This window comes from Sinohyriopsis cumingii, chromosome 2 (assembly GCF_028554795.1).
Source record: "Sinohyriopsis cumingii isolate HCF-2022 chromosome 2, ASM2855479v2, whole genome shotgun sequence".
Classification (NCBI taxonomy): domain Eukaryota; kingdom Metazoa; phylum Mollusca; class Bivalvia; order Unionida; family Unionidae; genus Sinohyriopsis; species Sinohyriopsis cumingii.
In genome coordinates, this window is record NC_142962.1 from 2,074,026 (window position 1) to 2,090,274 (window position 16,249).

General features: G+C 36.8%; 1 protein-coding gene across 1 annotated transcript in view; it reads right to left on the minus strand.

Moving 5' to 3' along the window:
- LOC149804204 (alpha-(1,3)-fucosyltransferase fut-5-like) overlaps positions 1 to 16,249 on the minus strand; it is a 77,511-nt gene that overhangs the window by 9,578 nt on the left and 51,684 nt on the right. Inside the window, exon 2 of the mRNA XM_089937901.1 lies at positions 7,625 to 8,356. Coding sequence (XP_089794027.1) covers positions 7,625 to 8,356 — 732 coding nt within the window. The remainder of the gene's footprint in view (positions 1 to 7,624; positions 8,357 to 16,249) is intronic.

Below are 16,249 nucleotides of genomic sequence, written 5' to 3' on the forward strand. Positions count from 1 at the left end.
TAATAATAATGAGGACTTTGTCATGCGAGTAATCTTTAGAAGCTCTAAGCGCTTCATGACATTAGACAGCACCTATAACATAAATAAACATATATAATGATACTATTTTTAAAAAAAACATGCCAAAATACTACTTACAAAAAACATGCTGAGAATATTTAAGGTAGGAAACATTATTAGGTCTTTAAGTTTGTTATTGCAGTCGAAATAAGTGAGTTTTAAGAGCACTCATGAATGTGATCACTGTGTCTTTGTGTCTAAGTTCAGTGGACAATTCATTCCACGCTTTCCGTTCCATCAATTCCAATATTTACGAGTAATCCGAATAAATTAAAAATTTATTCAAAAAATGTCAATACTGTGCTGATGTGTCAACAGTACAAATAAGTTACTATTATAATCCCAAAATGTCTTAAAATGAATTCATGTTAGGTCAAATACAACTATTAATCCCAATGTCTTTGATTGATATTAAATTAATAAATGAATCAATCCCCTCGGTGTTTCTCTTCCAATACCAATAGTACCATCAAGAATAAATAATTCCGCGAACAAATCGCTTATAGAAGAATATAATAATGTTATTTGTATTTAATTTCTACATTGTTTATCGGCTTTCCTCTATGATTTTTCTTTGTTATGTATAACTGTATTTTGTACTTGACCTTCGTCCTAATTCAAGTCAGTAGAGCACCTGACTGGTGACATGTATTATGCAAACAGCATAAGACATAGCTAGTATTATCTATAAATATAGATTAAATATTCAGATCATTATTAATTGAACACATGCTCATTTTTTACTTAAAGATACAGTCTTGCTTCTGACCTTAGAAAGTACCGGAAAGGAAATTTTCCATTAAGTTGACAGAGTATTTCCAGAAAAAGGTCATTGCGCCCAAGGTCAGATTGAGGGGTATATAAATTTGTTTACTTAAAGATTATTCGTTTTTGCCATAGCAACTGAAGCGGAATGGTCTTTATTGTTGTGTGCAATTTTTAATTTTGGTGGCTTTCTTTATTCAAATTATTATTCCATGGAATTACTAAATGCTGAATAATATTCTTGGATTAAAACATTAATTTAGAATTATAGTAAATTCAGTCACGGGTATTTTGGCTAAAATTCTTGCTATGGATCAAAAGTCTATTAAAATATCGACACATTCCAGGCGATTGGCTCTTAAGCACTTTCGAGACTACAGGCACATCAACACATTCAATGTCAGAATTTTTTTGGAACAGCAATGGAATTATGTTTGAACTTCATAAATGTAGATTTGTGATAGAACTTTTAGGATATTTTGGGATTTTATTCAAAATTCTGTAAGTTCTTTATTTAATTTTCACTTTTTATTCAACGAAAATAAATTATTTGTTGAATTTTACAAAACTTGTTGGTTATTGCACTTTTCTGTTACTTGGTTTAAGAAGAACGATTCGTAACAATAAGTAGTAGCAATACAATGCAATATGAGGCTTCTCAAGGAATCATTCTTGCTATTTTGAAATACAAAATCAATGAACAAATCAGCTGATTTATGCTAGTTATTCAGGAAATAGGCCAGGATTTCTTTCTAGAATACCCATGATCTCCATTCACTGAACGTGATGTTCACTTGAACTAATTCTACTCAAAATTGAAACTTATCAATGAAACGACGAACCCATTATATATGACTCAGCCTTAAAGTGCATACTACGAATTACACACTCACTGGATAGACACTATTTTAATTTAAGTCTCTCCCTCTCTCTCTCTCTCTCTCTCTCTCTCTCTCTCTCTCATATATGCAATTACATAAAAAAAAACAAATGCATATGCAACTAGAGAAGGAAGAAAGTGAATATCAATTTAAAATGAAAGAAATGAAACTGGCAAGTAAAAAGCACATTCATACTCCAAATATAAATTTAAGTTTTAATCTTGCAAATAATATTAGATTCGTGCACCCTTTCAGAGAAACAGAAGTACACAAATATTTCCTTTTTTTGAAATTTATTTCAATGTGTACTCACTGGTAAAGCTAGTGATATGTACCGTTCACTGTCAGTTAAACAAAGTGGTGACCATGATACGGTCAAAGAATGCATCTTAAGGGGTTATAAGTTAGTCCCTGACGCTTATCGGCGAAAATTCAGAAACTAGAGAAAAGAAGCTGGACAAACTCATGTCGAATTTGCTAGAGAAATGAGCAGTTAATTGATAGATAGTGTTTAGCCAAGAAAGTTGAACAAGATTATCAAAGTCTCAACCAACTTATATTACTTGAAATTTCACGAACTGTGTCCATAGTGACATTAAGTCTTATCTTGACGAGCATCAGATTGAAACCTTGGAGAATGCTGCTCGAGCTGCTGATGAGTATTCTTTAACTCATAAAGATTTTTGTAAATAAAAGTATTTCAGCCTAATACAACCCTTCACCCTTCTAAAACTCAAACTGGAACAATTTCTAAAAATGAAGTTTCAGCGAAGTTTGATTTAAGATCCTTGTCTCTTCCTACGTGTACCTATGGCAAGAGAAAAGGACACGTTATTTCTGATTGCTACAAATTGAAAAATAGGCATCAGAATCAAGACAGACTTATTCCAAATGCTCTTATTTCTACGAAGTCAAGGTCACGGTCATGTGTGTGTGTGTGTGTGTGTGTGAGAGAGAGAGAGAGATTTATATTTTTAACGTAGCTTTAACATGTTTTCAGTCATATTGCTATGATGTCTGCAGTGTGACAGTTTATAGTGATGTCTAGCACTGAGGCATCATGCCGTAGACATGTAGTATGATGTCCTACCCAATCACATTATCCTGACACCAGACCGACCAGTCCTAATAATGACTTCTTATTGCTGAGAACCAAGCGAGGCAGCTGTTAGTACCATTTTTGTAAGTCTTTCCTATGACCCGGCGGGGTTTCGAACCCGCGACCTCCCGCATCCAAGACAGACGCTCTAACCACTAGGCCAGCGGAACGGTGAACGGTCATGTATTGAAAGCAATACATTTGTTTGGTCTAATAAATCCCAGACTGATTGTATTATGGAGAATTATGAATCATTCATATCGAAGGGTTCTATATCACTCTTGGGTGATTTGACCAATCCTATCCTTGTTAATATTTTAAGGGACACAGAAGCTTCTCAGAGTTTTTATTGTCACGTACTTTGCATTTTTCGGGGAAGTCTTCTTCTAATGAGAGTGTTCTTATTCAGGGAGTAGATTGCGGCTTTATCAATGTTCCTCTCCATTGTGTAAATTTGTCATCAGACTTAGTCCCAGGACCTGTGACAGTCGGAACAGTCTCTCATTTATTACTAGGGAATGACGTAGCTGGAGACAATGTTGTGGTTAATCCACTCGTAACTGACATTCTTAGCTTGGATCAGAAAGTCGATTTATTCCCAGATTGTGTAGTGACCAGAGATATGTCAAAGAAAGCTCTTGAGAATGATGCAGATAAGGGAAGTATTCCTTTAGCTGACACGTGTATTGGTCAGGCTTTTAATGAAGTCACTTTCACTCCTTGTTTGGATCAATCAGAAGGTATTGATCACAGTGATCCTCTTTTAACGACTCTTTCTCTTTAATATAATCAGGGTGATAAACGACAATCACTTGTAGTCGATCAGGAAAAAGATACTGAGATCTCTTAATTGTTTCAAAGTGTCATTAGTGAAGCTACTGAACGTCCTTTGTTATTTCATTAAAAATGGAATTCTTATGAGAAAATGGAGACCTCCCGAGGAACCTGCTGAGGATGAATGGTCAGTGAACTATCAAACTGTAGTTCCTAAACGTTACATACAGGAAATACATAGTCTGGCCCATGAAACTCCGTTGGCTGGTCATTTAGGTATCATTAAAACTTGTCACAAGATATTGACTCACTTCTATTGGCCGAGTTAAAAGTGATGTTAGTAAATGCTGTATATCTTGTCATATCTGTCAAATGGGATGAAAATCGAATCAGAAAATTCCCAAGGCTCATCTACAACCTATTCCTGCCTTTGAGGAACCATTTAGTAAATAGCAAAATTATGGTAGATTGTGTTGGTCCCTTACCTAAGACCAAGTCAGGTAAACAATACATGTAGACTATTATGTGTGCGTCAACAATGTTTCCAGAGGCAATTACCTTGAGGAATATAAAATCTAAATTAATAGTAAAAGCATTGATAAAGTCTTTTACTCAATTCGGCCTTCCCAACTCTGTCTATTCGGATCAAGGGTCAAATTTTAGGTCTGGAACTTTCCAGCCTATTATGCTTGAATTTGGCATTCAGCAATTCAAATCAAAAGCAAATGTGTGGTTTGAAAGAACTTCAATGGAGAGAACATTTGAGTTTGGTAATAATGGAGTTCTGTCTCTCTTTCTCATTCTTTAGATTTTTCTTAGATATTACGGCCCTTACAAGATTAAGAAGAAAATGAATGAGTTAAATTATAATATTAGTGCTCCTGGGATCTAAAAATATTTTATAAGTACTAGTATATTGAAAGAGATAGCCAGGTTAAACATGTAATTAATTTAGTTGTACTCATTGAAGATTTAAGTGAAGGAATATCATCGGATTCTACTGATATTGGAGTGACAAATCTTTATATCTCAGAAAATATGAAAAATCTAGACCAGAAACGTTCACATTTGCAAGAGCAAGAAAGGAATGAATTTAAACAGTTATTATTTTAATATGAGCACTTATTTTCAGATGTTCCCACAAGAACAAACACAATTTTTCATGACTTTGAAATGGTAAATTCCAAACCTGTGAAACAACACCCGTACATGGTGAACCATTTCAAGCAGTAATACTCGAAAAAAGAAATTCAGTATTTGCTGGAGAATGATTTTATAGAGCCAGTAAAAGGGACTGGAGTTCACCATGCCTACTTGTTCCAAAACCAGATAAAACTTTCCGTATGTATACTGATTATAGGAAGGTGAATAGTGTGACTAAAACGTACTTACTTAAAAGCACATCAGTTCTTAGAGCTCCAAATCTCAGCCAATCATTTAAATTGTCTGTTGATGCAAGTGATATTGGGGTTGGAGCAGTTTTAATTCAAGAAGATGAAAATGGTATTGATCATCTAGTGTACTATTTTTCTAAGAAATGAAATAAGCACCAAACAAATTATTCAACAATCGAGAAGGAATGTTTGGCTTTGATACTGGCACAATAACATTTTGAAGTTTACCTTAATTCAACTCTTTCTTTGATTATTCTGTTTAGTGACCACAACCCCCTTATTTTCATTAGCAAGATGAAAAATAAAAATCAAAGACTTGTAAGGTGGACTTTGTTGTTACAGGAATATGATCTTGACATCAGACACATCAGGGAAACGATAAATTAATAGCATATGTACTTTTCCGTGTATAACAATGCATTATTTCATGTACACTGTGTATAATTCATAAGAGTTATTCTTATGTTTTTATTTAACCTGTTGTAAAAAGAAAGCTTTATCATATAAATATTTCTTTTTCGTTATGGGGGAAGTGTTACATATATTTGATCTAATTTATATTTAACTCAATTTGTGTTTGATTTGATTTGATTGTTTGTCGGTTTTCGAATCTTTTTATTTTCTTTACACGTCAATGCAATGCAATTTTGTTTACAATGAATTTGATATTTTCCAGACAATTCATTGGGATCTGAATACATATATAACTAATAATAAAAACACTTATTTTTAGTTTTGACTTAGTTCCTGGCCTTGATTTAGGGTGAAGTAAACAACATTTATTGGAGTAAAATGATTGGTTATTATCAAGAACATGCAGGAGCTATGTAACTTTTACATGTAAACGTGATCACATCATCCTCTTTTTCGTATTGATGCATTTCCGAAATTGCGAAATACTTGGTATTAATAGTGATGTTTAGAGAGAGATCTGAGAGTCCGGGCTTTTAAACATTTGATGTCAAGTTGTTTTCTTCTGTTGTGACCAGTATTGAAGTATTGACGATTTTAAGTTTTTGAGTAATTTGTTAATTCTTCTTCAGATTACTTGGACTCTAAAATATTAATTTATTACTCTAGAAATAGTATTGTATTCATACAGAATTCTTGAACAAAAACATTTTTTGAAAATTTTATTTGGATTTCCAAGGAGGATAAATTATTGTGTTTGTACAAGTAACTGTAGACGTCAACACAGTACAGGCTACAACATACGTAATCGCCTTCCATCTTGGATTCTTCGTCTGCACTCCAACATTGAATCATTAGAAGATTTCAATTTTAGGACTTCAAAAATTTAATTCGTGGATTATCCTTGTATTATTTTTTAATTCGATTCTGGAAACCGTAAGTTCTCATATTTTTTCATTTTTACAGTATTTTTCCAGGGAAATAAATTATTTGTTACATTTTTCAAAGCTTGTTGTTTTCACTCTTTCTTGTGTTACAGTTTATTCGAGCCTAAACAGTTAACATAAGATCACTTAGAAAGAAAAGCGAAGATAACATTTTCATGATAACAAGGTCATGTCATATTGCTACCCATTCAAAAGCATTATCAATTTGTTCAAGATAACCACCAATCTGGCAGTATCGAAGTCAGATCTGTACCATTTTAATTTAGGATTGATCTATAAGTCATGTGACATCTATAAGTAAAAAATCCATGTTAATGCGACTATTGCCGCTGGTCTCGGGAGAATTCGCGATAATGAACTATCAACGGACGGACAACGGATATGGACACTACACATAAGCTCTTTACGTCTCAAACCATTATCGCTTTAAAAATGAATATTTGTTTTTAGCAGCTCGGAAGCTGTTATTGTCTGTGATAGTTATGTCCCAGTTGTTAAAATTACCGAACACATTGTTAACGATTCATTCTTTGGAACAATATTTGTTGAACAATCAAGCCTTTGGAATATCACCCATATCAATAAGCAAAATAACGTGGAAACTATTTAGATTTCTAAATCAGCAGCGGATCCATAAATATCGTTTGGTGGTTGAGGTGGGGGGCATAAGCTAGTATAATATGTTTACTATAGTACTTACTGTTTTGAACCCCATATTGTCCTTACAGACCTGTAATATTCAACTTTAAAACGTTGGTGGGGTAATTATAACTTGAACCAGTCCTTTTGTTGAATTAATTATATGCGGATTTGACAGAACTTCAGATTTTCGAATTTGATTGTATGTATTTATTTGCCTACATAGATGAGAAAAATATATTTAGCTTCCAGTCTCATGTAAATTCTAAAACATTTGCGACAATGTTTGCTTCTTAAAATCTGCCTCGGTAAGAGAAACTAAAGCAAGTATTCGGGAGAGAATAGGCTTGTTGACAGACTATCTGACTGCCTGGATTTTCAACATCCATGTTCAGATTTTCTGAACTGATCCATGTAACAGGTTACCTCATGTAATCAGGCTATCTCTGCACATCACTTCTAGTTTCACGGGAGACTTGGACTGAATGAAGCTACCTAACGGGGTGCTAAACAGAAAATTATTTACCTCAGTTATGTAACTCTATCTTTTAATGCGTAAACGAAAGAATATGCAGTTTCACTGCGTGCATCAGTGCACGCTATACGCTCAACGAACTTCGCCTCGAATATTAAGTTGGGTTTGGATTTTCTTACCGATGATTTATAACACGTGTCGTCTGTCAGCCACCCTTCAAAATTCGTATACACCTGGTGTGGTATCTTCTTAGTATGGAGAGCTTCACAAGTCCTACAGAGATCACATTTACCAGCTATCTTGTACTGCTTCATCCACTCAAAATAACTGTTAAACAGGGTTTCGTTTCTATCTACCTCTGCTATATACCTCCCCGCAGCATCTATATCCGGAAAATCAAACACATTTATGTAAGACTTTGGAATCACTAAGCCAGTGTAATCCTGTCTCCATGCTACTATTGGAATTTGGTGGTATGTCGGGCGTCTCCAATATTTTTCTGTGATGTAATCCCGACAGTAACTATTCTCAAATGCGAGGTAAAACTTGTAAGATGGATGAAGTTTATCGCACGAATCCTTGTTGCCAGGACAACCGCGTCCACATTCGCCATATTTATCGACTTTTATGTATTTACTTAGAATATCCACTATTCTAAACCTCCTTGCATTGTCATTGCACAAGCTGTTGATGATAAGAGCTGAGTTGTTCTTTTCCCGGAAATAACTGTTTGACTCAAGCTGCTTAGTTACAGAATCAGCTTCTTCGTTGCTAGTGGGTCTAAATTCTCCGTAGGGGTCAAAAATATCTGAATCGCGCCGGTAGGTCTGGGTCCAGTTGAAGACCTCATTAAACACTTGCAGGTTTCCCCATATCTTGGATAGTGGCTCGAGGTGGTAAGCAACCCAAACCTGAAAAATATAGGTTATTCTGTCAGTGTATCCTTTGAAACGACAAACCCATGGAACCGACGAAATTAAGAAATTGATATCAAAGGTGAGATATACCCTAAATCGAGTTGAAAAATCGATATCGAGTGAAAACCGTGTAAGTCGAGCCGCGGACATTAATATTCTTTGGAGAGAGTCGAAATCGAGCTGAACGAGATTGAATGGAAAAGAGCAAACTGGGAGAATCATGTTGCTAATATTTGTAGGAACTACTGTTGGAAAGTTAACAGCAAAGATGGGTTTATATTTAAGATCTATTGCAAACATTGCAAACAGAATGAGTAACAAAAATTGTGACAGTTTATTTAGAGAATAGACATCACAAAACTACACTGATAATTCCAGTGAATAGTATTTGTAGGCACTAAATACTTAGGTTGGGATACGATTCACTCTTAGAACAAACTCGTCTTCAGTAACAACAATAATTACATAAAAAGTAAATAACCATTTTATTGATCATTACGTTTATGGAATCAACCGACATGCTCATGAACTTCAGAATGCCAAAATACAACACACAAAAAAAAATAATAGAATTTCGTTCGCATTTTCAATAATTAACCATAAAATCAGCTAGGTCGTTAGACAGTAATAATATATATTTGTTGACACGTATCGATGGGATGAAGGTGTGCTAGAAACTATTCGTTTGAAAATAACGCCAAGGAATTCAAAGGTTGATTTATTTATTGACAGAAAGAAACATTTATGGTACAATACTTTAATAAAAAGGTTCAGGTATACAGCTTACATATAATGATAATACGATCGAATTAAAGATCATCAATTCTGAGATAGATTCTTAAAATAGTGCTGTATGAGGAAAGCTTAAATTTCTATTAGATATATTTACGACCCTGAATGTAACGTTGCTGACACGAATATAAATATTCCTATTAACAAAAATTCAATTGGACAAAATTAAAGAACACAGAAGCACTCTTGAGTTGCTATAAGGATTAACTGAGCAATCTTCCCGCCTATTACACGCGCAAGGGAAGAAACGATTTCCTAACACATGTGTCTATGGATGGTTATGGTTGGATAGCTTTTGAAATGCTGCGGTACTTTCAGCCCTTTAGGAACAGGGAGATGAGCGTACATTTCCAAGGACACACCCAACCGTCCGATCTGGAAGGCATGGGATGGTATCAGCCTCGCGAATCTTGAATTAAGAGTTCGACTCTCAAATGGTTTATGTTAGGCACGTTGATGACTAGTGGCAAGCCGACACTGATGTACATGAAAATTAAATTCTAGATATAAAACAGCTTGATGGTGCCAGATGTCATTTCAAATAATTGTGGGCTGAGGAAGTGAAGAAAGGAAGCTGACATAACCCATGTCAATTAAAAAATCTTAAAAGAAAAAAAAATACCTAAATGAAAGATACAGTTCGATGAGGTAAAATAATGTTACAATAGAAATGATAAGGATTCGCTTGGAGAAGAAAATATTCACAGATTTTAAACTTATTCATAAACTAGTGGTAGTTAAAAAAATTTAATAGAAACGTAATGGCTAGAATGTGAAAGTAATGAAACCAGATAATAGGATGACATTTGATGATGGCTGATTCAAGGAAACAATAATACTCTTCAAAAGGCGATATACCTGACTCCTAGTCAAGCAAGCCAAGAAGAAATCAATCAAAAACTACTTATCAATTTATTGATTATCAGATGAACTAGACATTTTGAACGCCTAAATTTAAAATCGGCGAAACGATTAGAACTTCAAAGTACTAAACATTGCTTGAAAATTGCTACATTCCTAATATTACCAGGAATATTTTATAAGGGGACGTCATTTTATGTAATCAGATTATTTATTATATACCAACTTATTCTTAAATAGGTAATCTGGAGTTCGATATATGTGATCAATCAGTATTATCGTATAACATTCCAAGATAGGAACAAATTTGGTACTTTCCCTTACATCAGCGCGCTTACAACACGCCGACTCAAGAGTTTAAACATTACAATTTCTTTCAATTTCATTCACACTGTAAAGGTAAACATATTTATTTTAAAAACCTCAGAAAGGGTGTTATATAATAAACACAAAATCACATTTGTGTTTTTGTTCCAAGTAGGGAGTGACGGCAGTGACTTATCCATACACCATATCAAGCGAGTTCTTTCTGCAGACTCGGAATAAATCACGTATTAGTTTTGTCTATTTACAGACTGGACAATTTGAATGGAGAGGATAAAGCCAACAGGTTCAACAAGATGTGCATGCAAAAAAGACAGGATATCATGATTCGTTTAACATTTGAATAAAGATACACACCATATTAACTACCAAATTTAGATGTTCTAAGCGTTAACATAATACTGGAAATGGTCGACAGTCAGAAGTTAAGGGCTTGTATATATTGCACATACTGTGATACTATTTAAAGAAACACCTTTTCCTGGACTGATTTTACGTTTGTCTATATGTACACTGTATGCAAATTTGAGAGGAACATATGTCGTAGCTGTAAACAAAGTAATGTAACATTAAATTTAGAACGGATGTAGAGATGCAAGAGCAGGAGATTCAGAATTTGATGGCAATGAGTGGGTTCCCTGCTGAATTGGACTAGAAAATGTTCAGTGCTCTAGCGATGACAGGGAGAAAAACGCAAACTTGCGGTTTAAGCACTGAGCAAAACTGCTGAAAGCGAATCCAGCTGGCTGTGGATGAAGCTTGAAGGTTATGGGCTAAGTGACGAAACATCTAGTGACAGATGGTCCCGGATGATGATATTGGCTGTGTATCAGTATATGTACTGTAATTCAATATCATTTATAATATTGTATCTATATACATTGCAATTCCTTAAGGAAACAATTTTCATTATAATTCTAATTATGCCAAATATTTTGTATTATACAATTCTATTCAGGTTTCCCTTTACCTTAATGTAGGTAAACTCCAATGTCCAATGAGATATTACTAAAGCCTGAATTTAATTTATTTTTCCAAGAGATATCAAATCTAAATGTGTAAGTAGTAATAGGGGGCTATTTACGGACAGTGGAAAACCCAGTCAAAAAGGTCGTGGGCACGATTACGGACAAGGTTTTTCAAACCCATCATGGGCACGTTCACGGACAATGGGAATTGAACATGGGAAATATTGGGCCAGTATGCGGACAAGGGATAGTGTGGTTGTTGTATAGGGACAATAGGAATGGAACAGGTGAGGTGACGTCACGATACTGAAGACTGGTAAGACTGGTAACAAAAAGACTGGTAACAATGTTGCAAGGGGTGACCTCAATCGGACCAAACAGCGGTAACAAAAAACTACCACACTTGGCGGGATCGGGACTGGCGGGACAGAGACATATATAACACATACAATATACAGACATGGATGAATATCAATCTATCACACAAACAACTATACAACCGACTAAAGCAAATTTAGGCTAGAAAGCGAATCCTTTTTAGGCATATGAGTGGCCCTGAAGAGGGTCTTTGGGTTTCTTCTTGTTTCAGACGCACCAGCTTAATGTTGACATCTCCCAGACAGGGCCCCACAGATACAACGGCGGCTCCAATCTTGCTCCCAATTCACAATTGTTCTTGGGAGCGCAGACGGGGCTTGAGTGGTATCGCTATCCCATTTCTCCGCTTGAGGGATAGTGAAAACTTGTTCGCTTCTCCTATGTCTCTCTTCGCTTCCTTGGTCTGGAATGAAATCAAAAGACAACGAAGCATAGCCTTCTGCATAATCCTTGTACGAAATGCCGTGATTGGTGTTGGTCCCTAACTGTCCGGTGTATTCGTACAGGGACAAGTGCGACCTCAAGTACTTTTTCTGATCAAAGTCAGGTTCGATAGAGAATCGTTTTCGAAAATGGAGTTTCACCGTGACTCCCTTTGCTTACTGGAATAAGACTTGCTCACGGGTAAATAGTGAAGAAGTACAAATTCACGGTAAACGTGATAGGTGTTTCCACCTTCCTCGTTAGTGATCGTGGCAGAATCCACTTTGAAAAGAATGACACACAGTAACGGTACGGAGGTGTGTCTCACAACTTTGTACTCCACCATATTGGAGTACACAAAGATCAAACTGAGTCCTACCGGGGTCCTAAAGGAATGTAAAAATCCATATTGCTGTTGATCTTTGGGCTCAAATTTCTTTGTTACCATATCTCGATGTCCACCCAAAATGTCAAACAAACTACCATTAAAAGTAATGCCCAACGTTTCGGTATCCTGACATTTCATCAGTAGGCGCAGAATGACTTTATGGTACTCAATCTTAACACTTGTTTGGCTTCGTTCAGGATTTTGCCATAAACTTCCTCGAACCTGTCAGCAATTGTGTCCACCAAACGTTGACCACTAAAATAATAGCCTACCGAAAATTTCAACGTGTAGGTGCTGAATGATGGATTGTTTACCTGATATAGGATACCTGAACACTTGATTTCATTTAATTGTTCGTTCTGGATTTCAACGTGAAAAGTTTTTTGAGTTTCAGGGATGTTTTAAATTTGTGTAGAGTAAATAATTTCCCCCAAAGCCACTTCCCAGTGGGCTACTTGATCCAATTGGATGGCCTGAGGTAATTTGGAAGTGTAACAGCACAATGTATTGTTGGGAAACACCTTCATGGAACTGTCACGGGGTAACGTTAAGTAAAATTGGTTTTTGTTGTTCATAATTCCAGAGTTCTGCTGATGTCTTAGGGGTCCCTCGAAATCAGAGTAGTATCTAAAAGAGGATTGTTGTGGCGGCTGTTGTCGTGGTAGTGACTGGCGCTGGGCACAAGACTCCCGTTGTTCCTGTTTGTGGAATATTTCAGTGAAGGATTGGGGAGAAGTTATCTGATGCACTACTCAATAAAAGCATCCATAATTGATTATCTCCTTAATGCAAACTCAAATTGGCAATGCCAGCACCGATGACACAATACATCACACAGATTAGGCACAAAAAGATGATTTACGTTTTAGACACACCTTTACCACACCACATCCACAAGGGTTATTTTTCTGTAGATCTTGCAGAGAACAACTTGGTGAAGGAGTGGTCACTCTGGTGGTAGCAGGTGAGGCTGTGTGTGAAGGGCATGATGATCACTTCTTTGTATAGTCCATGACTTGCGAAGCGTCGATCCAATAGTCAAAACTGGAAGGATATCTTTTCCAACGTACTTTGACTTCTTTGACATGGTGTTTTCCCACTTTACGGGTTCTTTGTTCCAGAATGCTTTCCAAGTCGTACATTTCGTCTTCTTATTTTTTGGTCACGTGTTGTACCTCGGCAAGTACACCGTTCCTTTTAACACTTCCCAGTTCATGTCTTGTCTTCCAATTTATAGACGGCAGGATGACGGCCACGCACTGGTCCAGTGACGCGAAACAATTCAGTGGTCCAGTTGGGTAGGTAACCTTTGTCGAAAGTGTGTTCGGTTTTGCCAATGCGCATCCAATCTCCTGCTGCCAGCACTCCGCTTTTCTTAGGGAATGTCACCGTCGGGAACGTACCAAACAGGCGCTCATTAACGAGCACTTGGTTCTCGGAAGTCACTTTTTGGTGGACACGTCCAATGCTTCGATGTCAAGATTGGTTGCACGCTTGAACCAAGTGCGGTAAGACGTCGATGTATTTGAGAGTGTGTTGATGTGTAAACTATTTACACATGCGTTCTTTCGAGGTGCGTTGAAAACGTTCCACGATATGCTGGTTTTGGTTTCAGATTTCTCGGTGGTAAAAAAAATGAATGTCACGTTTAATTATTTCTTTTTTAAAGCTTGGTTTAAAAAAATGTGATGCCTTTGTCGGTTTGCCATCGAAAAGGATGGTGACAGCTTTGTTTCGACAGCAGTTTGAGGGCTCGCACTAGCTCGCTGATCGATTTGGAAGTCAATGGCACAATCCAGTCAAATTTAGAAAAGTCGTCGATAACAGAAAACAAATATTTGTAACCACGATTGTAGGTGGCCAAATTAGAGACAATGGCCAAATCTGCTTGCCACTGAAGATCGATGCTCTCTACTCGTGTGCAACTACTGGACAACTTTCGTCGAATAGGTCTGTGTAAAGTGTAGGTTGCTTGTATTTGTAACCATCGTTGCACTTGAAGTAAACTGAGACTTTGCAGGAAACTTTGGCAGCGCAATACAATATCTGCACTCCTCCGTAACCTGTTGGATGGGATGGATCGTAGTAAATGCTGCCTAACACCGTCACCGTTTTTTTAATAAGTCACCCACTCTTCGCTGACGCTACGTTTGATGAGACGAAATGGTGGTTTGGAAATGGATTTACGAGTCCGATTAGCCATGAGAATATAAGTCGAGGGTAGTAGTTATATTCAGGGTGGTAATGGAATGGCTTTGGTCTTCATTTCTTTTTTTCACTTCTGGTTTCCCTTCTTTATTTTTGATTTATGTCGAAGGAGGAGTGGACATCTTATTTTTAACCTAAGCTTTAAATTCTTCTCGTTACGGAGTGGGGGAAGGGGTCAACAAGAGCGCTGCAATTTCCTAGGAATGTGAGCTGCTGTCGGTGTTTGAATAACTTCTCATATCTCGTCTTCCTCGGACATTCATGGCTTTGCGTCTGTCTTAACCACTGGGGATGGTAGTGGAGATGGACTTTTCTTCAGGGTCTTAAAATCTTTCCGAGTTGGCAGAGCTGTTTCGTCTAAATCTTTCTGGTGAAAAAAACTACTTTGTTTCTGTCAAAAAAGCGTTTGTTCTGATGTGGAATGTGAATTATGCCTTGCAGTACTTGACGTACTGTCACCGTAAACCATTATAAGACTTCAATGAGACTGGTATCGACGACATGAGCACGTATTCGTTGATTTTTTCGCCACTGACGCCGTACAAGGCACGAATAAATTAGACGGGAAGATGAGACTGAAGGGACGTCATGTTGACGATTTGTGAGACAGACCGAAAGTAACCTAGGTTTTTATAGATATTTTGTTGTGTCGTCGACGGGGACGAGTACATGAGAGATCGCCGTCTTGGCACCAGTGGTGAAACAAAAGGTTACGAAATCGCAGATAATCGGGGGGTGGGGGGTGAGTTCTAAATCCACAAGTAAATAGGATTGTGGGGGTTGAATGACGTCATCGTATGCATGAGTCAGCAAAGGCGTTATTAACTATTTGGCTAAGACTTGCACTTTCGATCTATATATATGGCTTTAAAAGAAGACCATGTAATGAGCATTGAGACTGATGGTGCGAAGGACTTTACTTTGTTGAAAAAAAATTTGGTTGATGTAAATGACACTGGCATTACGATGATGCCCTTTGCGCGTAAACCAAAGGTTAATTTCTACTTCGTCTTCTCCTACCATGTCGTCGAAAATGACCAGATGGGTTTCACGGGGTCAGACACGATCCCGTCGTCTTCGACAGGAATGCATTCTACAAATAAGATGGAATCGCCTTGACTTTCTCGCAAGAGACTCCACGCCGATTGTCACTCTTTGTAACACCACACGATATGCTGAGGTGGACGATCGATCAAATGATGTTTATGTTCGATCAAATGATGTTTATGTTCGATCAAACGTTTGACAAATTCGGTTTTACCTGAACCGCTAAGTCCGACAATTAACATATTAAAGGGATGACGAAGGTACAACGCCTCCAAACTGGCACGATCTAAGTGTTCGTCAATTACTTCGAAAATGGAGGAAGAGGGGGCAGGGACAGCAGAGATAGTCCTAGTGCAGGGAATATCACTTTTGACACAAAGACAAACAAGATAATAATTTTACTACCTTCTTTCAGGACACGTTTTATGATCGTTTTAAATGAAACAACATGAAAGACAAAAATACATAAAAGCCAAATGGTTCAGTACATACGAAAAA